A 24,540-nucleotide genomic window follows, 5' to 3' on the forward strand; every position below is an offset into this window, starting at 1 on the left:
TGCCCCGCACAAAGATGGCGCTCCCGCCTTCCCTCCCCTCATCCTTCCCCAAAACCCCCTCCCGCCCCCCGCCCTCTCCCGCCACCTCCGTCACTTCCGCCCCGCCGTGGCCGAAACTGACACAAAGTAGCGAGCCGAGGCCCCGGGGGGAGCGGGGCTGCAGCTGGGGGGGCGGGAGCCCGTGGGGAGCCGAGCAGAGCGCCCCCCGCCCCAGCCCCCGGCATGGGCAGGACAGGGCCGCCGGGGCGGGCGCCGAGCGCTGAGCGCTGAGGTGAGGCGAGACGAGGCGGGGGCAGCCCCGGGGCGCGGGCCGGGAGGGCAGAGGGAGATGCGGCTGCGGACGCGGACTCGGGGCTGGCGGGGCCGGGGCCGGGGGTGAGGGTGTGGGCAGGAGAGGACAAGGGACAGAGTTGGGAGGTGCGGTGAGACCGAGGAGGAGGAGGAGGAGTGATGATTGGAGAAGAGAGGGCTTCGGGGTGCCTGAGGATGGGGGAGGTCGGGAGGTCGTCCGCAGGATGGGAGGGCGGGTTGGTGAAGGGGTGCGGGAATGTCGAGGAGAAGCTTATGGAGCAGCGGAGAGGGGAGAACCGGCCAGAGAGTTGTGGGGGTGAGACGAGTAACCGGGGTCCGAGGGTTTGGGTAATTGGAGGAGGGAGTCTGGGGCCGGTAGGATTTGTCTCTGTAGGGTGGAGGTCTGCGTGCATAAGGAAAAGCAAGGGTGGAAGGAGAGGTGGTGGCTCTGGGAGCTCAGAGCTGGGGAGTGAGTCCTGTGTTCTGTCCTTAGCGATGGAAGGCGGCCAGGAGTGGTCTTGGTGGCAAGTGAGCTGGGGGCCTTGGATTCCATTCCCTTATGTTTCCCTGACCTGCCCACAAATATCCCTGCCAGCCTCCTCTGAAAGAGGGGGTCCGTCTTCCCCGGTGGGAAGGTAGCAGGACCAGGCCTAGAGGAGGAGCCGTTTTCTTCCATGGAGCATTGCCTTCTTCCCAGAGCTGGCTATTTTTATCCCAAATGTGGCTGCAGAGGGGGCTGGGGCAGGGTGACGGGGCAGGGCGACGTGGCTGATGGGCCTGACGGCTCAGAAAACCTAGGTTCTCTGAAACTGTGAAGAAGTGAGAGAGGGTCCCTGTTCCCAGGTCTCCCCCTCACTTTCTCTCCCGGTTGGGGGCCCCCAGAGGGGCTGAGGTCTGGGGCCAAGCCAGCTTTCAGTCTCCCCAGGGTCTTAGAGGTAAAACAACTTTCCTGGTTGGTGTCCAGACTCCTGACTCCTAAAAGCATGTGTGGCTCCTTCATTAACTCTTTCGTAGGACTCAAATCTAGATCTTCGGGCTGATAGTGTTTCTTGATTTGACTCCCTGCTGAGGGCGGGGTTGGCTATGGAACTTGTGATGCCCACCCTTGCATCCTCTCCTTTAACCTCTCCCTTCACACCCCACCCTCTCATGACTCATACTCTAGACTGGGTGGAGACCCTGGCTGGGGGCCCTGGAGGAGGACTTGGCGTCTCTAAAATGTGGATGAGGTTTTTCTTCCTGAGCCAGGCACCCTTGGCTGCCAGGTTGGGGAGGGTCAGGGAGGAAAAGGACTTCTGGATATCAGTTTTGTCTGATCTGGGGTTTGGGAAGGGAGTCTGAGTTAGTGAAGGGAGCACTGGTGTGGGTGACAGGGCCATGGCCAGAGTCTGTAATTATAGAGGTTGGGCAGACAGGCAATTAGTATCTCTTGGGACTGACAGGCTGGCGGGGTGTGCCCAGTAGGTCGGAGACAGGGGAACCAAGGAGGAGGAAGGCTTTCCACCCAGACAAAGAAAGAGGAGGTAACAAGAGGACCCAGGACCTAGCTGACAGTTTCCTTTGAGCCATACTGGGGAATAGAGATGAGGCTCTATGACCCTGTCTCAGAGGCCAGACCTTTTTTACCTTTTTAGGTGAAAGGAAGGACATGGGAAGAAGGAAGGAAGCAGAGGCCCATCTGACTGATGCTCCCTGAGCCTGCACCTAGTACCACACTGACTGAACTAGGCTTGGGGTGGGAGAGAGAGAGTAGTTCAGAGGAGGGTAGGGAAGACCCCTCTGCTGGCCCTTACGGGTTACTGACCCAGACTGAGAGGAAGTGGTCTGGGGACTGTCTCTGCAGGAAGTGAAGGCCATGCCTCTAATGTGAGCTCCCCTGGAGGAGGTGATAATGGAAGTCCCAGTAATGAGGGGATAGGAGGATTATCAGCATTTTGAGAAGGGTAGAGCCTGCCCACCCTGTTTCCTGATGCTCTGCCAGGTGTTTCCTGGCTCATGTTCCCTCAACCCAACCCTTTGGTGGAAATTCTGCTTTCCAGTAAACACAGACACCACTCATTGCCACCAGGAGGGCACATGAGGGCAGCCATTGTCCCTGGGATGGGTACCTTGAGAGCTGTGCCCCTCCTGTCAATAACAGGCCTCTTCTCTCTGCCTCCTTCCTTTCCCTGCAGGTCTTGGCTTCTGTAAACTGTCAGTCTCCTGCCCCCTTGTTATCCAAGGCAGAGGCATGGGGGGAGGTGGTAGAGAAGTCCCCTCTTCTTTCTCAGGGACCCATCAGGGCAGTAAGAGCAGAGTGTTGGTGTGGAGTTGGTGGGGAATGCTGGGGGCAGGGCAGAGTCAGAACTGGAGAAGAGAACCTTCAGGAGGAGTCTGAAGAGGGGAATGAGGGGCTGGCCCCATGGCTGAGTGGTTAAGTTTGCACGCTCCAGGGTTCACTGGTTTGGATTCTGGGCGCAGACCTAGCACTGCACATCAGGCCGTGCTGAGGCAGCGTCCCATATAGCAGAACCAGAAGGACCTACAACTAGAATATACAACTATGTACTGGGGGGCTTTGGGGAGAAGAAAAAAAAAGGAAGACGGGCAACAGATGTTAGCTCAGGTGCCAATCTTTAATTTAAAAAAAAGCGGGGGGGGGGGGTGAAGGCTTACCCTCAGCTTCCTGACCTCATGCATATGTCACCTTCCTGCAGGGTCTCCCATGGGATTGCTGGGACCTTACTGGGTGAGATGGCACTGTGTGCAAAAAAGCGCCCCCCAGGTAAGACAGGCAGGAGGGGGGATCCCTGGGACCATCAAGAGTGGGTGTTGCTATAGCTCAGGGAGCAAAGGGAAGAGGGACGACTAGTAATGATTCTGAAGGAGGGCAGATTGCAACCCGTACCCATCCTGAGGGGAGCCTAGGAAACCGAATTATTCCCCTGATCCCTGAGCTGGGTTCTCCTCCGGCAGGGTGCTGAGTACCTGCCCCCACCCCAAACACATAGACTCTTATCTTGGGGCACCTGGAGCTCCTAGTCTCTGGTCTGGGGAGCTGTTCCCATCTTCTCCCCTCCTTCCTCACACCTCGTCTCTTCTCCTTTCTCCCCTCATTTTTCCATCCACCCAAGTCCTCCTCGTTTTTCCTGAGGGCGGGGTGGGGGTGGAGGTGGGGGTGGGATGAAAGCGGTTGCCCCCGACAACGCTGGCAGTCCCCTCACCCGCATTGGCCGGGCCGGGGGAGGCGGGGCTCCGCGCTGGCTTTCGCCTACGCGGCGCGCTGGCAGGCGGCTGCCCCTGCAGTCCGGGGAGCGGGCGGGGGCGGAGCCCCGGACGTGCGCACCGCGTTCGGGGCCACTCAGCGCGTGCTGGCGTCTGTGGGGGGCGTTGGGGGCGGCGGCGGCGGCGCAGCTGAGCGCGCGGCGTCCCTGGCTGCGGGCGGCCGCGAGGATGGCCCGGGCTGCAGGTGGGGCGCGCGCCCGACGGCCGGGGCTCCCCTCTGAGCGGCCGCAGCTCCTGCGCCTCCCACGGGGGCCGCCCCATCGGCGCCACTGAGGCAAAGGACAGACAGACAGTCCACCCTCTCCCGCTCAAACCGGGATCATGACGGTCCCCAAGGAGATGCCCGAGAAGTGGGCCCGGGCCGGGGCACCTCCTTCCTGGAGCCGAAAGAAGCCCTCTTGGGGGACAGGTAACGGGAGACAGCTCCTGGCAGCTCTCCCGAGCCCATAATTTCGCCCCCTCCCACCTTCACGCTCGCTTGTCCTCAGCCTCCCCCACCTTCCCTGATTCTCTCCTTTCCGGACCCAGAGATCCTGGCTCCGAAGGGTCCGGTCCTACCTTTCCCTTTGCATGGTCTTTGGTGACTGCGCAGGGGGCTCAACCTCAGGGGTCCCCTCTGGGGAAGTTTCTAGGAGTAAAGTGACCACACAGGGAAGGAGCGCTCTGGGTAGTCAGAGGATGCTGTGGTCTGAGGTTTTGTTACTGCAGTGTGCTCTGCAGGGGTCTTGGAGGGGATGGTGAGGGAAGGGGTCTGGCATGCTGCCTTTGGCTCCCGGACAGGTTTAAGGCGTGTTTACAGCCTAATCAAGATACCCGTTTTTCAGCCTGAGGTCATCGTGACCCCTGGAGATGGGCTGAAGAACCCTTCATAGGTCACCCTCGTGTTCTGGGACCTGAACTTGGTACCTACAGTCCCAGACCTGCAGAGGTTCAGTATAGATGTAGCTTATTTGTCACTCAGCAACAAATGTGTTGTGCAGGGAGAATGTGTGCAGATGGCACAAGAAATGTTACAGTTAGAGAGCAACTGTTTCAATTACATCCCATTCCTCTTTCCTGCGTCTCTGTCTCAGTCTGCATGACCCATATGCATGACCCCATCCCCCCTTCTACTTGAAGACCAGCTTTGAAATAAGGTGATGTCATTGTGAGCCAGTAAGAAGCTGCTGCTGGTGACATGTGACAAGCAGAGGCTCCTGTAGGGTGGACTGCACGTGGGGCTGCGATGTTGCAGCAGAGCAGTTTCAGGGCACCATGATCCTCTGTCTTGCCACCCACCCCACCCCCCAGGTTAGGGGGAGGGCGGTACCATGGCTAGATCTGCAGGAGTTCCCAGGGGGAGGAAGCTTTGTGTCTTCAGCTGCTGTTCCTTGGGGGATTCCCAGGACCATTAATGCCTAAGGCATTAATTAAAGAGATAGGAGAGAGGAGCTGAGTGCCCCCAGTGGAACACCTTGATGGTGGTTGGTGAGGAAAGTAGAATGCGTCCTGTCCTGTGAACGTAATGCCTGCAGAGCCGAGTGGTCAGGCTGGTGGTGAGAGGTGGACCAGAGGGAAGAATTTAGTGAGACTTCAAGGTGTGGCACTAACTCCTTAAAACTGTACACTGTGGAAAGAACCAAGACCCCCAGTGGAAATCCCACAAGGTGGGGTGGACCTGACAAGGTGTTGGGCCAGCCCTCAGTTTGCTCCTCCTGACTGCAGCATCATTCTATTGCAGAAGAAGAAAGGAGGGCGCGGGCCAATGACCGAGAATACAATGAGAAATTCCAGTATGCGGTAAGTGGCTCTAAACTACCTATTCCCTCCTCCTGAGTCAGAAAGGAGAAAGGTGCAGAAACGTCCTAGGTTGGGACTGAAGGCTGACTGGGAGAGGGTTTGGGGGAGGGGAGGGCAGCCTCCTCGCCACTCTCCATCTGCCACTGTGCTGAATTTTTCATGCCTTCACCTGTCAGTGAAGCAGGATACATTGACCCCATGAGACTCCCTTCTCTCCTCCTTTTTCCCCCCCTCACCTGTAGTTGCTGGCTTTTGGGGGGCAGAGGTTTAGGGAAGTGGAGATGGAGGAGGCGGCCTCAATCTGATTCTGGGTTGGAGTTGGAGGCTGCCTCATTATCTTCTCTCCCACTGCCATAGAGTAACTGCATCAAGACCTCCAAGTACAATATTCTCACCTTCCTGCCTGTCAACCTCTTTGAGCAGTTCCAGGAAGTTGCCAATACCTACTTCCTGTTCCTTCTCATTCTGCAGGTAAGTGACCTGGAGCAGACCCTTTGCAACTCACAAAGCTGAATAAAGTCAAGGAAGAGAAAGATCGAGGGGAAAAGAGGGCATAGGATGGGGCCTCAGAGGCATGCCTTTCTCTTTCCTCTTTTCAGTTGATCCCACAGATCTCGTCCCTGTCCTGGTTCACCACCATTGTGCCTTTGGTTCTTGTCCTCACCATCACAGCTGTTAAAGATGCCACTGATGACTACGTGAGTTGTTTTCATTCTTCTACCTTTTCCCCACCCCCAACTTGCCCACTTCCACTCAGCACAATTCCTTGGAGACTTTACCATCCCTTACCTGGTCCAGCTAGACCTGTGATATCTTGGCTGGAAGTAGAAAGGGGGTGTCAGGGAGAGAGTAGATTTGTGAACAAGTGTATACAAGGTGGTACCCAGCATGCTGTGCATTCCACTGATCATCTAAGTCCCTTGGGGTGGCAGAAGGTGCCTTACCTTTCTTAGTTCTCTTCTTTTCAGTTCCGCCACAAGAGTGATAACCAGGTGAATAACCGTCAGTCTCAGGTGCTGATCAATGGAATGTGAGTGCCTGTTGGAGACTGAGGGCCTTGGAGAGGAAAGGGGTCCCCTGGGAACTTCTAGCTACTGACGGCCTCTTTTCTGTCTTCCCATTGCCTCAGCCTCCAGCAAGAGCAGTGGATGAATGTCTGTGTTGGTGATATCATCAAGCTCGAAAATAACCAATTTGTGGCGGTAAGGGACATGATACCCCTCTAGACCCGCAGGGCTCTTCCTTTTTTTGGGCAGAAAGGGATGAGTCTTTTCCTGATTCATTACTGCCTCTTAAGCACCCGTGGAAGGAAACTTTCTTGAGTGGAGGGCTTCTTTGTCATCTTAATGTACCTGGGACTAACTCCTTTCTAGCCATTCACATGCTTGGGATTAAGCAAATCCGGAATGCTTAGTGGAAGGAGGCATAATCAGAATCCATCGGGGGTGGAGGATTGGTCTTTGGGCTTCTCATTAGTTTTCTCTCCAGGCGGATCTCCTCCTCCTTTCCAGCAGTGAACCCCATGGGCTGTGTTACATAGAGACGGCAGAACTCGATGGGTAAGTTGCATGCTCAGTGTCACACCTCTCCTTCTGCCTCCTTAGAGGTAAAAAGCATGTTTCTGAAAGAGGTTCCCAGGTCTGGGATCTATACCTTTTGGAAACTTTAGGAGTAAGAAAGGCTTTGGGTGTGTAGAAGTATTACCTACCCAGTAATGCATGGGAGCAGTGATGCTCCATGGTCAGGTGCCCCCAGACAGAATCTAGAAGAAAGAAAGGGAACTAGGACTCAGGGACACTGTTCTTCCAGAGAGACCAACATGAAAGTGCGTCAGGCGATTCCAGTCACCTCGGAATTGGGAGACATCAGTAAGCTTGCCAAGTTTGATGGTGAGTAATTTTGGAGAGGAAACTTTCAGATAGAGGAGGTGGGTTGGGTTTTGGGGTTTAAACTGCACCTTTTCCTTTTGGCTTCTTGCTGCTGTGATTATGCAGCTCCCTGGACTTTTTTGGGGCCTGGGGGTGGGGGGTTGCTCCTGGCATCAGGAATGCCAGGTGGCTACCACTTAACTTTTGAATTGATGATTGTCATTTGAAGAGATCGTCATGGCTGATCACTCTCTCCTTGCTTTGCATGTGAGAGAAATTCAGCTTTTTCTTATTTCTTAGGCTTATTCGGCTCAGAATAATAATATATGGTTCTTCTAACAAGACAAACTATATAGTGTGTATAAGGAGAAGCCCTCCTGCCCTCCAATTCTACCCTCCTTAGGTAGCCAGGCTGTCTGTTTAGTGTGTATTCATCCACACTTTTTTTTATGTTTTGTTTTGTTTTGTTTTAAAGATTTTATTTTTTTTCCTTTTTCTCCCCAAAGCCCCCCAGTACATAGTTGTATATTCTTCGTTGTGGGTCCTTCTAGTTGTGGCATGTGGGATGCTGCCTCAGCATGGCTTGATGAGGAGTGCCATGTCCGCGTCCAGGATTCGAACCAATGAAACACTGGGCCACCTGCAGCAGAGCGCGTGAACTTAACCACTCGGCCACAGGGCCAGCCCCTCTTTATGTTTATAAACAAATGTGAAATCAATCAGTGGGATTATACTGTACCAAAATCTCTGCAACCTGCCTTTCTTTACCTATTAAATTCATCATATCACATCACTGTACAGTCATGCGCTGCACAACAATGTTTTGTTCAATGACAGACCGCATATATGACAGTGGTCCCCTAAGCTGAGCACCACATAGCCAGGTGTGTAGTAGACTATACCATCTAGGTTTGTGTAAGTACACTCTATGATGTTCACTCAATGATGAAATCACCTAATGACACATTTCTTGGAATTTATCCCTGTTGTTAAGCAATGCATGACTGTACAAAGAAATTTTACCTCGTTAATAACTGCGTGATGTTTCTTAAAATTGATGTATCATGATTTATTCAACTATTCCCTGACCATTCAGTTGTTTCCAATCTCTTGCTATTCAAATAATGCTTCAGTAAAAATTGTTGTGACCTATGCTCGTATTTTTGTAGAATAGAGTCCCAAAAGTGGGATTGCTGGCTCCAAGGATATGTCCACTTTTAATATTAATTCATGCTGCCTCATTCCTTTCAGTTCACACTCCCACCAATAGTGTGTGGATGGGCCCATGTCCTAACACCATCCCCCTCAGTTGCTGTCTCATGGTCAAGCTATGGACTGGACCTTGAGCAATGACACTCTTGTCTTCCATTCAGGTGAAGTGATCTGTGAACCTCCCAACAACAAGCTGGACAAATTCAGTGGAACTCTCTACTGGAAGGAGAACAAGTTCCCCCTGAGCAACCAGAACATGCTGCTGCGGGGCTGCGTGCTGCGAAACACCGAGTGGTGCTTCGGGCTAGTCATCTTTGCAGGTGAGCCTCCTAGGGTCCAAAGAAAGGAGAATGAGAGTTGGTGACTCATCCCTCCCTCGGGAATGTAGGGGGAGGCTGAGTGGGCTGGTACAATATGGAAGATAAAAACCCTCCAGCCCTGAATACAGGCCTCTTGTCCAGCCACTGTCTCTATTTCAACCCAGTGTCCTGTAGTCTGGAGACCAGGGTAAAAGCCCAGAGGCAGATTTTTTTACTTGACTTTCCCAGCCTTTCCTATCCTTTTCTAGGTCCTGACACTAAACTGATGCAGAACAGTGGCAGGACAAAGTTCAAGAGAACAAGTATTGATCGCCTAATGAATACACTGGTGCTCTGGGTAAGGCTTCCCACATGTGGTTCCCTGTCCCCACCCTCTGGTTCTCCCTGGGCGGCTCCTTTGTTCTCCCCTTGTCTCCTCCCTGGTCAGTAGTCAGGCTTCAGGTTTTGTCTTTAAAGCTGCTGGCAGGTCAGTCACTCAGAGACAGTGTTTATGTCAGGCTCCTTTTAGACTTGGGATATGTTATTTAAAAAACCTTAGGAACGTGCATGTATCAACAACTTAAGAAGGCTGAAACAAGTCTTCCCTTCTCTGGATTCCAGTTATGATGATGACTTAGTGCAGCATGTGACCTTCTGTTTGCTTTTGCCAGGGACAAGGAGGCCTTCATGGGGATGGTGCAGGAATTAAAAGAAAAATTTCCATTTGGAGGATGGATAACGGGGTCTTTTCCCCTGACTTCTAAGAGTGAAGGATCCCAGAGGAGAAGTTTCTGTTTTGGTTTTTGGCAATTCCTGAATCCTTCTCTTGTTTGGCTAGAAATTTGAGCTCCTTGTCGGGTTCTCCTCCCCTTCTTGTGCCCCCACTGCCTGCTGCCCGCCCCCCACACGCCAGCTTGGGTAGGCTGGGGCCAGCCTCTGGTGAGAGTTTCCGCCCTGGCCTTAAAGGGTTTGTAGAAACCCAGCCTAAGGGAGAGAGGTTAAGTCTATCACGCAAGCTCACATCGCCCCCTGGTGGTCCTTGGGCACCAGGCTAGTTCCTGTTTTGTTTCAAAGCATCAAGAGTGGCGGCAGCTTTGGAAATAGATGTCTGAGATCAGACGATGGTCTCAAATTTTTTCTTTTCACCACCAAAACTTTCTTATGAACCTTCTTCAAGGACTCCAAGCTTTGTAAGTTTTTTAACTACCAAGAAATCTACATTTATAAAGATACAATTTGTTTCCCTAGTTAAAATTTTTCTTTGGCCATCTGTTGGAGATAATGAACATTACAGAAACTTGGCGTTTTTGTTAGCTTGTGGAGGCTTAGCTCAGGTAAATGGGTGATTTCCAGTAAGTTGCTTTGGTATGTTGAAAGTAGCTCACTCCATTCTTACCTCTTCTAAGGGTTCTAGCATGTCATATTGGGAGCTACGCAACTACTTCAGCTTCCCCGTCATACAGATGAGAAAAATGTTCAGAGAGAAAGCCACATGATGGTTGGTGGCAGGCTACAACTTGTCACCAGTTCCAGGCACTTCCCACTAGAACATGCCACCATCTTAAAGATGCCTGAGCTTTTGAGGGCTCGGGGTACAAGTGGTGACCTTCAGGGATGCACTTGATTTTGAGGGGCTCCTAAGTGGCAGCCTAGCCTCTGCTTCTTTTTTTTTTTTAAAGATTTTATTTTTTCCTTTTTCTCCCCAAAGCCCCCTGGTACATAGTTGTATATTCTTCATTGTGGGTCCTTCTAGTTGTGGCATGTGGGACACCGCCTCAGCGTGGTTTGATGAGCAGTGCCATGTCCACGCCCAGGATTCGAACTAACGAAACACTGGGCCGCCTGCAGCGGAGCGCGCCAACTTAACCACTCAGCCACGGGGCCAGCTCCTAGCCTCTGCTTCTTATTCCTCCTCAGATTTTTGGATTCCTGGTCTGCATGGGGGTGATCCTGGCCATTGGCAATGCCATCTGGGAGCACGAGGTTGGGACACGCTTCCAGGTCTACTTGCCTTGGGATGAGGCGGTGGACAGTGCCTTTTTCTCTGGCTTCCTCTCCTTCTGGTCCTACATCATCATCCTCAACACCGTCGTGCCCATATCTCTCTATGTCAGGTATGCGCTTTCTCTGCCCCAGGGTCTCTCCAAGGAGCTTGGGTGGTCCCTTGGCAAACTTTTCTATGATGATGAAGTCCCTGAGAAGGAACTTGAAGTCCTCTTCTTCCTGTACTCTGAACATATCTGTTTATCTCTGTGTGCAGAGGAAACTTCACCACAGTTTCCTGACACTTTGGACTGTATCAGAACAAAGACTGTATTGATTTATTCAGCATATATTTATTGCCTGCTGACTTTGTGCAGAGAAGCATGCCAGGTGCTGTGGCACATACAAAGATATATTAGGAATGGATCTCCTTCTCTCTAGGAGCTTCATTCTAGTAGAAGAAGAAAAATCTAAAGACGTTATGAAACAAAAAGGGAACAAATGCTGTAGGAGTCATTCTCCTCCAGTCTTACGTGTGAAGCAAGGGGACAGAGATGTGTAATATGGTCTCTGCCTTCAAAAGCAGCAGACTGGTAGGGAAGGGGAGATACAAACAATGTAAGATGCTGAGATACCATGGTGGGAGGCACAAAGTGCCGTGAGAGAAGAGCATTGCACTTCATGCACTTAATTAGGGAGGACATCTCTGAAGAGGTGGCTGTTGAACTGGGCTTTGAGCGGTGGCTGGGATGGGTGAAGGTGAGCCTGGAGGTGAGGGCTGGAATAAAGGCGTGGAGATAGGAACCTCGGAAAGGTCATGGGACAGTTTGTCAGGAGCTTGGACCATGAGTGGGGGGCTATAAGACAGAGAGCTGGAAACATAAGCTTGTTCCTGATGAAGAGTCTTGGATCTTTGCCTATGGACTTTATACTAGTAAACCATTAAAAGAGTCTTTAAAAAATTCTAAAGAATGCTTTAGGATGTGTTGACTGGAAGTGGTGTGCAACATGAATAGGATCAAGGATACGTCTAGGATGTTTGAGGTAAAGAGAATGTTAACAAGGACTGGGCCAGTGAGAATGGACAGGAAGAGGGGGATGCTAGAAGGAAGGAAGAACGTCCAGAAGAAAGAAATTTTCTTTTGTATTCAGTGCCTTGCACTTGAGATAAGGGAACCTGCGACATTTTTAAGGAAATGCTTTATGGAGATGCTCAGAACTCTTCCCTATGCCATTTTTTGTACACACGGATTCCCCAGCTAGTCTTCTAAGTCTCTCCCCTAGCCCCTGAATCTTAGTGCTAATGACAGTGAGTAGAAGATAGTTTCTGTACTGAGGGCATACAGTTTGGGTTTTCATAGAGCACTGAGAGGAGACTCAGGCCAGCCCTGGTGGCCTAGTGGTTAAGTTTGGCAAGCTCCATTTTGGTGGCCCAGGTTCATTTCCTGGATGTGGACCTATATACCACTCGTCTGTCAGTGGCCATGCTGTAGCAGTGGCTTATGTGCAAAAAGAGAAGATAGGCAACAGATGTTAGCTCAGGGCGAATATTCCTCAGCAAAAAAACATGGAGACTCAGAAGGTTCATGATTTAGTTCTGTCTACTCATTAGCACATGACCTCAGACAACTCCACAATCACTTGGGGTCTCAGTTTTCTCATGTAAAATGGGAATAATAATACCTGTTCCACCTTCTTCATAGGGACATCTTGATGTAAGATACTAGATTGGAAAATACATTTTAAAAATTAAATTACTATGCAAATATTGGGTGGTAGCATGTCCATCATTATCATTGCAACTCTGTTCTTCATTAGTATTTAAATAATTTCTTGTTTACAGTCTGATTGTTTTTCCATCTTTGAGCTTTACTGTCCATGTTTTGTATCCAAGATCACTCGAAGCCCATGGTAGCTGCCTAAGAAAGTTGTTTTTCTCAGTCTCAATAGTGTGTGTGTTTGGGGGAAGGTGGGAGGAGGTGTTTGATCAGTTGAGCGGGGAGAAGGCTATGAAGACATTTCCAGTCAACACATTTTTACCTGATAAATGGATCCTGCTAGCAGCCTCAGTCGAGCTGGAGGCAGGGTTCCAGATGTGGCCCCATTGCTTGGCCCTACTGGACCTAAATACAAAGCGCTTTCTGGAAATGCTGAGAGATCCCAAAGGTCATGCCTAGCAAAAAAGAGATGTGGACAGACTTCAGGATGTAGAAAGTACTGTGTCGTTATAAACTCGCATTATTTCCCAGCTTCTGGAGGCCCCACTCTGTCTGGAGTCTGCATCTCGGTTTGCCTCGTGTGCTTCCTGAAAGCGTCAAGTCAGGGTTGTGGAGCCCTGAGCCCAGGTGGAAGGAGGGTGCTCTGCCTGGGTTAGGGCAGGGAGGAGTAGGCTTCAGAGCCTTCTGGTTTCCTTCCCCACAGCCCCTCTCTGAGGTGGCATCTGTGTTGCTGTGGCATACGCAGCACCCTCATTATTTCTCTTTTTTTTCTCTCCTTCTCTCTTATACTTTCTCTTGTTTTCTCTGCATGGTTTCTGTATTATTAGTCTTGAGGTAAGAACTGGCTGAGTGCCTTGTCTGCAGTCTTTCTTCCTCCTCTGCCCGTGCTGTCTGCTCCACCTGCCCAGGCCCTGTGCACCTTTTTGTCTGGAGAGCATCAGAGGGTCGGGTCGGGGAGTTCCGTTGCCGGCTATGCGTGGCTGGCTCCACCTTCAGGTTCTCCTTGCCCTTCTCCACCCAGATGTCTGCTCTGTTCTCGTTTCTCCCCAGCTGGAGGGCCTGCGGCGAAGGCCCATGTGGGTGGGCATCCTCTCTCCTTCCTGCCCCAAGCCTTACCTCTTGTCCCCTGTGCAGTGTGGAGGTCATCCGCCTGGGCCACAGCTACTTCATCAACTGGGATAAGAAGATGTTCTGCATGAAGAAGCGGACGCCCGCAGAGGCCCGTACCACCACCCTGAACGAGGAGCTGGGCCAGGTGGAGTACATCTTCTCTGACAAGACAGGCACGCTCACTCAGAACATCATGGTCTTCAACAAGTGCTCCATCAATGGCCACAGCTATGGTATGGCAATGCTTCTGGGGACTGGGGGCTCGCATCTCACCTGGAAGGAGAGTGGTACTGGGACTCCCACAGTTGTCTTGACGTTTGGGTTTTACTTCTTTCCTACTTGGGTGTGCAGGGCCTTGAATGGGTCCACTCTGTATCCTGTGTCAGGAAGCAGATGCTGACAGTGCTTCCCCTATCCTCTGTTGACGCCCTCACCCTGGTCTCAGCTCCAGGCAGTAGGGGAGCTCCTTGGCTGTTTGAAGTGAAGCCCAAGACACTGGTCTCTGAGCATCCTGGTCAGGTTGGACCTTGGCTGCCTCGGTGGAGTGCTAGACTCTCCCCGTCACTGTTCAGGGCCTCTGTGAGTCTCTGGAATGTGACCATTGTCTTTCCAGTGTGGCCGAGCTGCAGTGGCCTTGTCGCTGAGCTCCTGGGATGGCTTGGGGCCTGGTGTGTGGTGTCTGACTTTTATGCAGAGTGAGCCCTTCTCATAACTGTTTTCTATACTAACCCAGGCCCATGGCCAGTGTGTGAGGCTTTGTCTGTTGTGTAGGCCTAAAGAGCCAAAGGTACCGCAGGAGGCCTGGGAGCCCTGCACGGAGGAGTATAGGATTGGAGCTGCCCTGGGAAAGCTGGTGGGGGGTCGTGAGGACAAGGATAGGGAACAGTAGCTACCGTGACTTTTAGTCCTGGAGTTCTAAAGATCCAGGGTACCTGTTGCCTCCTGTCCCTTGAGTCAGCAGTGTGAATCTGTGTGGCATTTGCTCAAGAATCAGGGTTGCAGGTTCCAGGTGCCTGTGGGGGTTCTGACTGGAGCCTTCTCCCCCTGCTCTGAGAGATCTCTAGCTCTGACATTGCTTCTCCTTCTGTTCTGGCTGTATGTAGGTGATGTGTTTGATGTCCTGGGACACAAGGCTGAATTGGGAGAGGTAAGGTCCAGCCTCTGTAGTTTTTCTATATGACAGTTAAGCATAGGGTACCTGACCAGTAATGATATAGTTAGGAGTGGTGTGTTGTTTGGTCAGGAAATGGAAGTTACTTGGAGAAATGGGTGTTTTAAGGAAGAATTGGTAGCAGAAGTGGGAATTTTGAGGTCCACAGTGGACAGGATCTTGGGCCTTCCTACCAGGAGTTGGAAGGGCAGGGAACAGTAGGGTGGGGACAGCCCTTCCCTGGAATGCAGCCTGGCGGCCCCCATTTCCTACTTGCCCTCTTACCTGCTCCAGAGGCCTGAACCTGTCGACTTCTCCTTCAATCCTCTGGCTGACAAGAAGTTCTTATTTTGGGACCCCACCCTCCTGGAAGCTGTCAAGATGGGGGACCCCCACACGCATGAGTTTTTCCGCCTCCTTTCCCTTTGTCATACCGTCATGTCAGAAGAAAAGAACGAAGGTGAGCCAAGGAGCTGGCTTGGGCTGTCCCCTGCCTGACTTGTGCCTTCGAGCTCGGGCTCTGCTCTGTTGCTGGGCTGGGGCTTCCTGGGTGGAACACGTGGCTGACAGTGCTGCCACTTAACACCACATGTGTTCTTCCTCCCCGCCAGGGGAGCTGTACTACAAAGCCCAGTCCCCGGACGAGGGGGCCCTGGTCACTGCAGCCAGAAACTTTGGTTTTATATTTCGCTCTCGTACCCCCAAAACCATCACTGTCCACGAGATGGGCACAGCCATCACCTACCAGTTGCTGGCCATCCTAGACTTCAACAATATCCGCAAGCGGATGTCAGTCATAGGTGAGGCCTGGACCAGCTGCTGGGGGCTTCGGGGGAAGCACACAAGCCTGGAATGGGTGAGGGATACTGGGTGCACCTTGTTGATGTGTTAAAGGTGGGGGTCTTGGCCTGCCTGAAGTTTTCTGGGACTTTCTCCCCCTGTCTCACTCACAGTGCGGAATCCAGAGGGGAAGATCCGGCTCTACTGCAAAGGGGCTGACACTATCCTGCTGGACAGACTCCACCACTCCACCCAAGAGCTGCTTAACACCACCACTGACCACCTGAATGTAGGTGTGAGGGGAGGAGGGGCCTGTGATTCTGCTACTTTTGGTGTTGTGGGAGGGCGTGAGGGGTGACTTTCTTGACTCTGCTTCCAGGAATACGCAGGGGAAGGGCTGAGGACCCTGGTACTGGCCTACAAGGATCTGGATGAAGAGTACTATGAGGAGTGGGCTGAGAGACGACTCCAAGCCAGCCTGGCCCAGGACAGCCGGGAGGACAGGCTCGCCACCGTCTATGAGGAGGTTGAGAGCGACATGATGGTATGGGTTGCAGAATGGGCTGAGGGTGGACAAGGAGGGCTCATGCCCAGGGCTCTCGTGCCAGGGACCCTTGTGGTACTTTCAGCTGCTGGGTGCAACGGCCATTGAAGACAAACTTCAGCAAGGGGTTCCAGAGACTATCGCCCTCCTGACGCTGGCCAACATCAAGATTTGGGTGCTAACCGGAGACAAACAAGGTGAGAGCCCAGGAGAGCAGAGGAAATTGCATCTGGACGGTAGCCCTGTCGGGTCCTTGCATGAGCCTAGGACATCAGGCAGGAGAGTGCACTGACCTTGTTCGGGGCCTGTCCGTAGCTCCTGCGTTCTCTCTTGGTAGAGACGGCCGTGAACATTGGCTATTCCTGCAAGATGCTGACGGACGACATGACAGAGGTGTTCATAGTCACTGGCCACACCGTCCTGGAAGTGCGGGAGGAACTCAGGTAAACAGAGACCTGAGGCAGGCAGATGTTTTGCACTGTGCACATGGGTTGGGCAGGATTTCCTGGGCCCTGATGGGTCCAGGGGTGGCTTGAATCGCTATTGCTGTCCTGGAAGACCACGGTTTCATTTCCACCTTCACAGGAAAGCCCGGGAGAAGATGATGGACTCGTCCCGTGCTGTAGGCAACGGCTTCACCTACCAGGAGAAACTTTCTTCTTCCAAGCTTACGTCTGTCCTGGAAGCTGTTGCTGGGGAGTACGCCCTGGTGATCAATGGGCACAGCCTAGTAAGTGTCACGATCCTTCACTTGTGCAGTATCTCTCCAGCGAGCACTTCTCTCCATACAGCTTTTATATCTTTTTCTCATTTCCCTTGACTTGAGAGGGGCTGTGGTCTTTAAGGGGACTGGGAGGAGCTGACTCCCAGATCCCTCCTGGGGAAGACTGGGGTTCTCTCCAGACTCTCTGTGTTCCAGGCCCATGCGTTAGAGGCAGACATGGAGCTGGAGTTTTTGGAAACAGCCTGTGCCTGCAAAGCTGTCATCTGCTGCCGGGTGACCCCTTTGCAGAAGGCACAAGTGGTGGAACTGGTTAAGAAGTACAAGAAGGCTGTGACACTTGCTATTGGGGATGGAGCCAATGATGTCAGCATGATCAAAAGTGAGTGTGGACTGTGTAGGCGTGTAGGCTTGGGGGAAGGTGGGGAGAAGGGCCCATGAGGTCTCGGGACTAGGGAGAATGATGAGGTATGGGGCCTCTAACTTGTTGAGATTCTGAAGCATGTGACCATCTTCACCCTCTTGTCATCTCTTGTCTCTGCAGCAGCCCACATTGGTGTGGGCATCAGTGGTCAGGAAGGGATCCAGGCTGTCCTGGCCTCTGATTACTCCTTCTCCCAGTTCAAGTTCCTGCAGCGCCTCCTGCTGGTGCACGGGCGCTGGTCCTACCTGCGCATGTGCAAGTTCCTCTGCTATTTCTTCTACAAGAACTTTGCTTTCACCATGGTCCACTTCTGGTTCGGCTTCTTCTGTGGCTTCTCAGCCCAGGTAGTAAGCTCCCAGTCCACTGGTTTGCCTATCTGTAAGTTACTCAAGAGCAGAGATTGTATCTGTCCTGTTCATCGCTCAGGCCCCTGGGGCCTAGGTATTGTCTGGTACATGTATTAAAAAAATACTTGTTGAGGCCAGCCCTGTGGCATAGTGGTTAAGATCGCATACTCCGCTTCAGTGGCCCGGGGTTCACAGGTTTGGATCCCGGGCACAGACCTACAACCGCTTGTCAAGCCACACTGTGGCAGCATCCCACATAAAATAGACAAAGATTGGCACAGATATTAGTTCAGTGACAGTCTTCCTCAAGCAAAAAGAGGAAGATTGGCAACAGATGTTAGCTCAGGGCCACTCTTCCTCACAAAAAGACAAACAAACAGACAGACAAAAAAATTTGTTGAAGGAGTAGAGAGGGAGCCCCAGAAAATTCCTTAGGGCTCCATGTATGCCACATTGGCTGTCTTCCTCGGCTTGATTTGTAGTGAAGAATGACTGTATGTTCACTCCTCTGTTGCTCTCTGTTCTCTCTCCAGACCGTCTATGACCAGTATTTCATCACCCTTTATAACATCGTGTACACATCCCTCCCAGTCCTGGCTATGGGGGTCTTTGATCAGGTATGGGGGAGTTTGATGGTCAAGCAGGATGGGGAGAAGGACCTTGCTGCGAAGGAGTCACACTGATATTGGTGGGTGTGTGACACTTGTACCCACTGCCTGTGGTCCCTGGGTATGGCTGGTTCTTTCTCTCGGCTTCAGCTGACCTGTAACTCCTCTGGGTTGCTGAACAAAGGTTAATTGGGGGCAGCTGGCTTGAGGTTGGATTTAGCTATCAAAGAATTTGAAAATGAAGAAGCAGGGACAAGGTCTGCCCTTGGCTATCCTGAGTCAAAATGGCAGCTTCTGAGGCCTGGTATGCCACTTGGCTCTCCCCACACAGGATGTCCCAGAGCAGCGGAGCATGGAGTACCCTAAGCTATATGAGCCAGGCCAGCTGAACCTCCTCTTCAACAAGCGGGAGTTTTTCATCTGCATCGCCCAGGGCATCTACACCTCCGTGCTCATGTTCTTCATCCCCTATGGGGTGTTTGCTGAGGCCACTCGGGATGATGGCACTCAGCTGGCTGACTACCAGTCCTTTGCAGTCACTGTGGCTACTTCGCTGGTCATCGTGGTCAGTGTGCAGGTATGAGGCAGACCAGGAGCTGCTCTTCCCCCTGGAAGAAGTGAGCCTCCTTTTCCTGGGGTTGCCCTGGGCACTAGTGGGACGGGGGACGGGGTTTTTTGAGGATGGTCCTTCTGCCTGTGACAATTGCTTTTTGCAGATTGGGCTGGATACAGGCTACTGGACAGCCATCAACCACTTCTTCATCTGGGGCAGCCTAGCTGTTTACTTTGCCATCCTCTTTGCCATGCACAGCAATGGGCTCTTCGACATGTTTCCGAACCAGTTCCGGTTTGTGGGTGAGTTCCTGTGGCTTCCTCTTGAATCAGTGAGAAATCACACCTGTTCTGGGACTAACAGGGTACGTAGCCAGTTTGCACATCATGAGCATTTATTGGACACTCCTCGTGCCAGGTATTCTGCAAGGTGCTAGGGGGATAGCTAGCTGTATCTGACCCAGGCCCTGCCCTCAGAGAACTTCCATATCCATGAAAGTGAACAATAGCCCTGCCAGGCCCTGGAAGGTCAGGGCTCCAAGGGAGGACAAGGGGTGGCAGGCTTCATGGTCAGCAAAATGATGCTTGTGGGGTGGTCAGGGAGAGTCCCACAGAGGCGGCTGCTGTGAGTAGAGCTGGGATTAGGGAGTCAGATTCCAAGTCAGAGAGCTGGCAGTGTGGAAAGGCCACTTGTTTCTAGGGAATGGAGAGTGCTCCACCAGGGTGGGGTGAGAATACGCATTGAGAAGCAGTGGAAGAGAGGCTGGAAAGGTGGGGCCTTGGAGGGATCAGGATGCTGGGCTGTCAGGTCAAAGAGTCTTTTTTTTTTTTTTGAGGAGAGAGTGGAGAGTGGCATCAAAGGATTACTTTGGAAAAATGAATCTGGCAGTGATGGCTAGTGGGGAAGTACTGTGGTGATTGAGCACAAGACTGTTCAGAACTGGGGCCAAGGTGGCCCTGGTGCGTGCAGAGAGGGGCTGGTTGGGAGGCATGAGGTGATAGACACATTTTCAGATCTTGACATTTGCTTTAGATCTGTTCACTCATTCATCCAGTGGGCATTCAGTCAGCACCTGCTCTGTGTCACCCACCACTCTGGCTGCTGGGGATGTAGCAGTGAACAAAACAGGCAAAATCCTTGCCTTCTTGGATTTCCTATTTTAGTGAGAGAGACAAACAGTTTACAAGTTAACAGATAGAATGTTTGGAACTAATAAGTCCTATAAGAATCATCAAGCAGGGTAGAGAGGAGCAAGAGTTGTCAGCAATGACCTCTCGAGGAAGGGACATTGGCACAGAGAAATCTGCATAAAGGGAAGGAGCAAGCCATGTGGCCCTCTGGGAAGGAACAATCCAGGAAGAGCAAACAGTGACACAGAAGCGTTAGCTGGGGGCTTGCAAGGAAGAGTGTGTGTGTATCTAGGAAGTGAGGTTAGAGGGTAGGGTTTGGGTGGGGAGAGGTGAGGGAGATGATGAGAATTGGTCCAGATCATGTAAGCCCTTTTGGCAGAGTAAAAACTTTAAATATTAATCTAAACATGATAGGAAGCTGTTGCAGGGTTTTGAGCAGGGAAATGTTATAAACTGATTTATGTTTTTTTTTTTTTTTAAAGATTTTATTTTTTTTCCCTTTTTCTCCCCAAAGCCCCCCGGTACATAGTTGTGTATTCTTCGTTGTGGGTTCTTCTAGTTGTGGCATGTGGGACGCTGCCTCAGCGTGGTCTGATGAGCAGTGCCATGTCTGTGCCCAGGATTCGAACCAACGAAACACTGGGCCGCCTGCGGCGGAGCGCGCGAACTTAACCACTCGGCCACGGGGCCAGCCCCTGATTTATGTTTTTAAAGGATCACTCTTGCTGTTTTGTGGATAACAAAGTGTAGGGGGCAAAGGTGGAAACGGGGAGACCAGTTAGGAGGTTGTAGCAGTAATCCAGGTAAGAATGATGCTGGCTTAGAATAGAGTGAGAAGTGGAATTCCATAGGTATTTTGAAAAGTGGAGCCCACAGATCGGATAAGGGGTCAGAGAGAGAGGAATCAAGGTTGACCTCAGAGCTTTTAGTTGGAGCAACTGAGTGGGTGGTGGCATTTCCTGTGCTGGGGAAAACACAGAGCAGATTGGGGTGGAGGAAACGTGATTCACTTTTGGCCATGTAAAATTGAGATGCCTGCTAGATATTCAACAGAGGTGTCAAATGAGGCAGTTAAAGAAATGGGTCTGAAGTTCTCCTTGGGGAGAGTTTGGAGCTAGACTCAGCTTTGGAGGTGTATGCTGGGGAGCAGGGAGGAGAGGGAAGCCAGGGACGACTTAGGTTTTGAGACTGGGGAAGTGGGCTGTCAGAGATAGAAATGGGGAACTTGGGGCTGCCCTTCTGTCCATTTTGTGACTCCCAAGGCCTCGGACTCCTCTGCATTCCTAGGTAATGCTCAGAACACCCTGGCCCAGCCCACGGTGTGGCTGACCATCGTGCTCACCACGGTCGTCTGCATCATGCCTGTGGTTGCCTTTCGATTCCTCAAGCTGAACCTGAAGCCCGACCTCTCTGACACGGTGAGAAGCTGGGCTGTCTGCTTTGGGGGACAGAGACAGTGTGTCAGAAAGCCTTCTGGCTTAAACGCTTATGCGCTGCAGTTTCTGGGCTGCAGGACTGTTAAGTATGTCGGTGGTGGTGTCTGCTCTTCCTCTGAACAGACATCTCTGTGCCATGGAGGTTCCCATGGCCACCCTGTCCTGGGTGCTCTGGGTCCCTTCTCCGTGGTGGTGTTTGACACTGCCACACTGATGGAGGCCCCTTCACTTGTGCTTCCCCTGCCAGGTCCGCTACACCCAGCTGGTGCGGAAGAAGCAGAAGGCCCAGCACCGCTGCATGCGGCGTGTGGGTCGCACAGGTTCCCGGCGCTCCGGCTATGCCTTCTCCCACCAGGAGGGCTTCGGGGAGCTCATTATGTCTGGGAAAAACATGCGGCTCAGCTCGCTTGCACTCTCCAGCTTTACCACTCGCTCTAGCTCCAGCTGGATTGAGAGCCTGCGCAGGAAAAAGAGTGATAGCGCCAGCAGCCCCAGTGGAGGGGCCGACAAGCCCCTCAAGGGTTGAAGGCTGCGACTGGGACACCCCATGCTGGTTATCAGAGCACGCAGGGCTGGCCGGCCCCTGAGAGGACAGCATCTAAGAACTGCGGGTCCTCATCCCTTGCCTCTCCCATATCCCCTAGTAGACTTTGTCCTACTGGTACAAGGAATGGCTGGGGCATCCCCAGCTATGGGAGAGTGGAGGGGGCAGGCCCTAAGGGCAGAGTAGGGGCTGGGGCATCATCAAAAACAAGCCCCAGTAGGGGACCAGATGTGGAACCAAAAATAGAAGAAAAAACTCTTGGAGATTGGGTCTGCCCCTGCCCTGCCTGGGAGTCCACAGGGAGACTATAATCTCTGTATTTTTTTATTCCCACTCCCCAGAGGGGCCCTAGAGCCCCTGTTCCTGAATTACACAAGAATGTATCATGCCGGGAAGCCAGAGACCTGCTGGGGCCTCTGGGCCCCTTGCATCGTGTATGTCTCTCCTTGATTTGTGTTTGTGTCCATTTGGTTTTGTCTTTTTTATTTGGCAAGTGGAGGAGTCCACTATGTAACTTTTATGTTATGGTTGATGTCTTAACTGTCCTGGGGAAGAGGAGGCTGGCATGCAGGGGTGCCCCAACCTGGCTGGATTTGGAGTAGTTTGGGAGGAGCCACAGGTCACAGGTGGCCCTCCAGTGGCTGGTGTCCATGAGGGATAGAGAGGCTGACCAGAGTGGGAGGTCTCTGTCAGCAGAGGGTGCTGGGAGAGTATAAGGAAGGTTTCATCCTATCTCCTTCCTCACCTTGAGAGTGAGATGCTACCCCTTCCTCCAGCACACACATATATCAACTCCTGGATTCTATAATTCCTGCTAGTATTTCCCAGGGCTGGAGTCTGGGAACGTGATCCCATGGTTCTCAGTGACCTAAAGCTGGGTATGAAATTTAGTCTGAAGAAAAGTTTTCTTTTGAATTTAGACCCAAGTTCATTAGCAGAGTCCCTTCTGACTTCCCTTCTCCTTCCTCATTGGCATTTTCCTACATTACACCCTGGACCTGAGGTGGGCCCGAAAGGGGAAGCTGAGCATCCAGAGGCAAGGCTGAAAGGGGGAAGCTGGCCTCTGCTTCACCCTTCTGGTAAACAAGGGGTCCCACCCCCTCCAGGGCTAGCATCTGGAAAGATGTGGTAGAGTCTCTGTACTGGGGCGGGGGGACGGGGTGCAGGAGGAGTGCAAAACTGGGCTCGGGCCAGGAGACTAAGCTCAGTACCTGGCTTGATCTGGACGGGACTCAGTTGGAGCCTTGGCATGCGTGTCCTTCCTCTCTGTTATCCACACCTAGGAAGCTATTATTCAAATTAGGCATTTCCCAAGTTAATTGCTACCAAATCAGTCTTGGGAAGAATCTTTTCCTCATCTTTGGTAGTGGAGGGGGGTACTCAGGAATGGTGTGGAGCTGGGAGTGGGGTATGGAGATCTTAAACATTCAATGTGGGAGCCCCGAGGGAACTGGAGGTAGGCTGTGATGAGGTGGGGTGGGGTGGGCAGGGAATAGTGGGAGGGGAAAGCTTGACAGGGAAATCCCTTTTGGCCACACAGTTTACAAACCTACCATCATGTGTTTGTGTGTCTCTTAAGGTGAGAGTGATTTTTATACCAAAGAGGAAATGATTTTTTTTCATATTGGTTTGTCTATAATATAAATATAAATATATATATATATATATACAGTTATATATATTATTTTTTTGGTTCTCTCTCGTTTTTTAGGGAGGGAGGAAAGTACCAAGTTGCATTGAGCTGTAATTAAGGAACATTCTGTATAATTTATGACACATTTCTATACTTGCAAAAATTATATCATTTTATGGATATAAGAGAAAAATGTCTTTTTATAAAATTCCAATTTCTGAGAAGTGTGTAACTTGTCTCTTTTCTGATGTTTAACCAAGACTGGTGGTAAAACTAAAGAGAGAGAAACTTTTTAAAATGGAATTGAGTGGTTAGATCTGGGCCGAGGTGGAGAAAACAGAATAACTGGTGGGATATAGCACCTCCTCTGTTTGCACACCTCCCAGGATCCAAGTTTTAGCTGAAAGATGGGGCAGTGGGCGGGGCTGAGGCAGACCAGAGGGACTTTGTGTTCAGCTGATGGCTGGGTGCTTAGGACCTTGAACTGTTTGCCTTTCCAAACACAAGCCAAACTCTCATTCCTAACTCCTGCCAGATGGGTGGGTATGTGTGAGGAAAGCACCAGGTAAATATTGTAAGTTGCCTTTTTTTTTTTTTTACCCCCATCCTGTGCTTTTTCGTTGGCACTGGCCTCATAGCCTCACATCTTCCTGGCTTTTCACAGAAGTGAATGTCAAGGAGCCCAAGTATTTCAGACCAGGACTGCAGGAATTTAAGGTTAGCAGATGAGGTGAACTTTCCTCCAGGGAAGGGAGAGTGGGATGAGGACCGGTGTCCAGGAGAGCTCAGGGCTGGGGGTTGGTGCTGATACCCATCCAACACCCCCCCACCCAGGCTGGTTTCCTCCTCTGACCTAACCAGTCTTTTCTGTCATGGTGACAATCCTTCCTCTTCCTCCCCTTCTTCCTTCTAAAAAATATAAAGTTCCAACTAGGAGCTAAGCTTGGAGAGAAGACTCAAAGATAAGATCAGTCCCTCTTAAGGAGAAATAGTCCAGGCCAGGGACAGCACCACAGATCCCAGGACACAACCTGGTACCTGTCTCCACACAACAAGAGCCTGCCCAGGTGCAAACCAGCCTTTCACCAGTGTTTTTCTGGAACGCTGAGCCTTAGGCAGCAAGTGGCATCTGGCCTCAGTGCCCCT

At 51.8% G+C, this 24,540-nt stretch overlaps 1 protein-coding gene across 2 annotated transcripts; it reads left to right on the top strand.

The window, feature by feature from the left end:
• Positions 1-130: 130 nt before the first annotated feature.
• ATP8B2 (ATPase phospholipid transporting 8B2) lies at positions 131-23,420 on the top strand. Of its 2 annotated transcripts, XM_044757815.2 has the most exons (28): positions 131-271; positions 2,988-3,055; positions 5,276-5,334; positions 5,692-5,805; positions 5,934-6,032; positions 6,303-6,364; positions 6,464-6,536; positions 6,823-6,893; positions 7,144-7,223; positions 8,576-8,734; positions 8,983-9,071; positions 10,631-10,827; positions 13,549-13,757; positions 14,628-14,671; positions 14,969-15,134; positions 15,286-15,474; positions 15,628-15,743; positions 15,834-15,998; positions 16,084-16,195; positions 16,336-16,441; positions 16,584-16,728; positions 16,918-17,101; positions 17,264-17,487; positions 18,024-18,107; positions 18,430-18,675; positions 18,815-18,953; positions 21,069-21,199; positions 21,465-23,420. In XM_044757815.2, exons 2-28 carry the CDS (start codon positions 3,025-3,027, stop codon positions 21,741-21,743), a joined length of 3,573 nt encoding a protein of 1,190 aa, XP_044613750.1. In that variant the 5' UTR covers positions 131-271; positions 2,988-3,024; the 3' UTR covers positions 21,744-23,420. The 2 variants fall into 2 exon arrangements, with proteins under 2 accessions (XP_044613750.1, XP_044613749.1); XM_044757814.2 differs by lacking the exons at positions 131-271; positions 2,988-3,055 and adding an exon at positions 3,637-3,964.
• The last annotated feature ends 1,120 nt before the right edge of the window (positions 23,421-24,540 follow it).

This window comes from Equus asinus, chromosome 25, assembly GCF_041296235.1.
Source record: "Equus asinus isolate D_3611 breed Donkey chromosome 25, EquAss-T2T_v2, whole genome shotgun sequence".
NCBI lineage: Eukaryota > Metazoa > Chordata > Mammalia > Perissodactyla > Equidae > Equus > Equus asinus.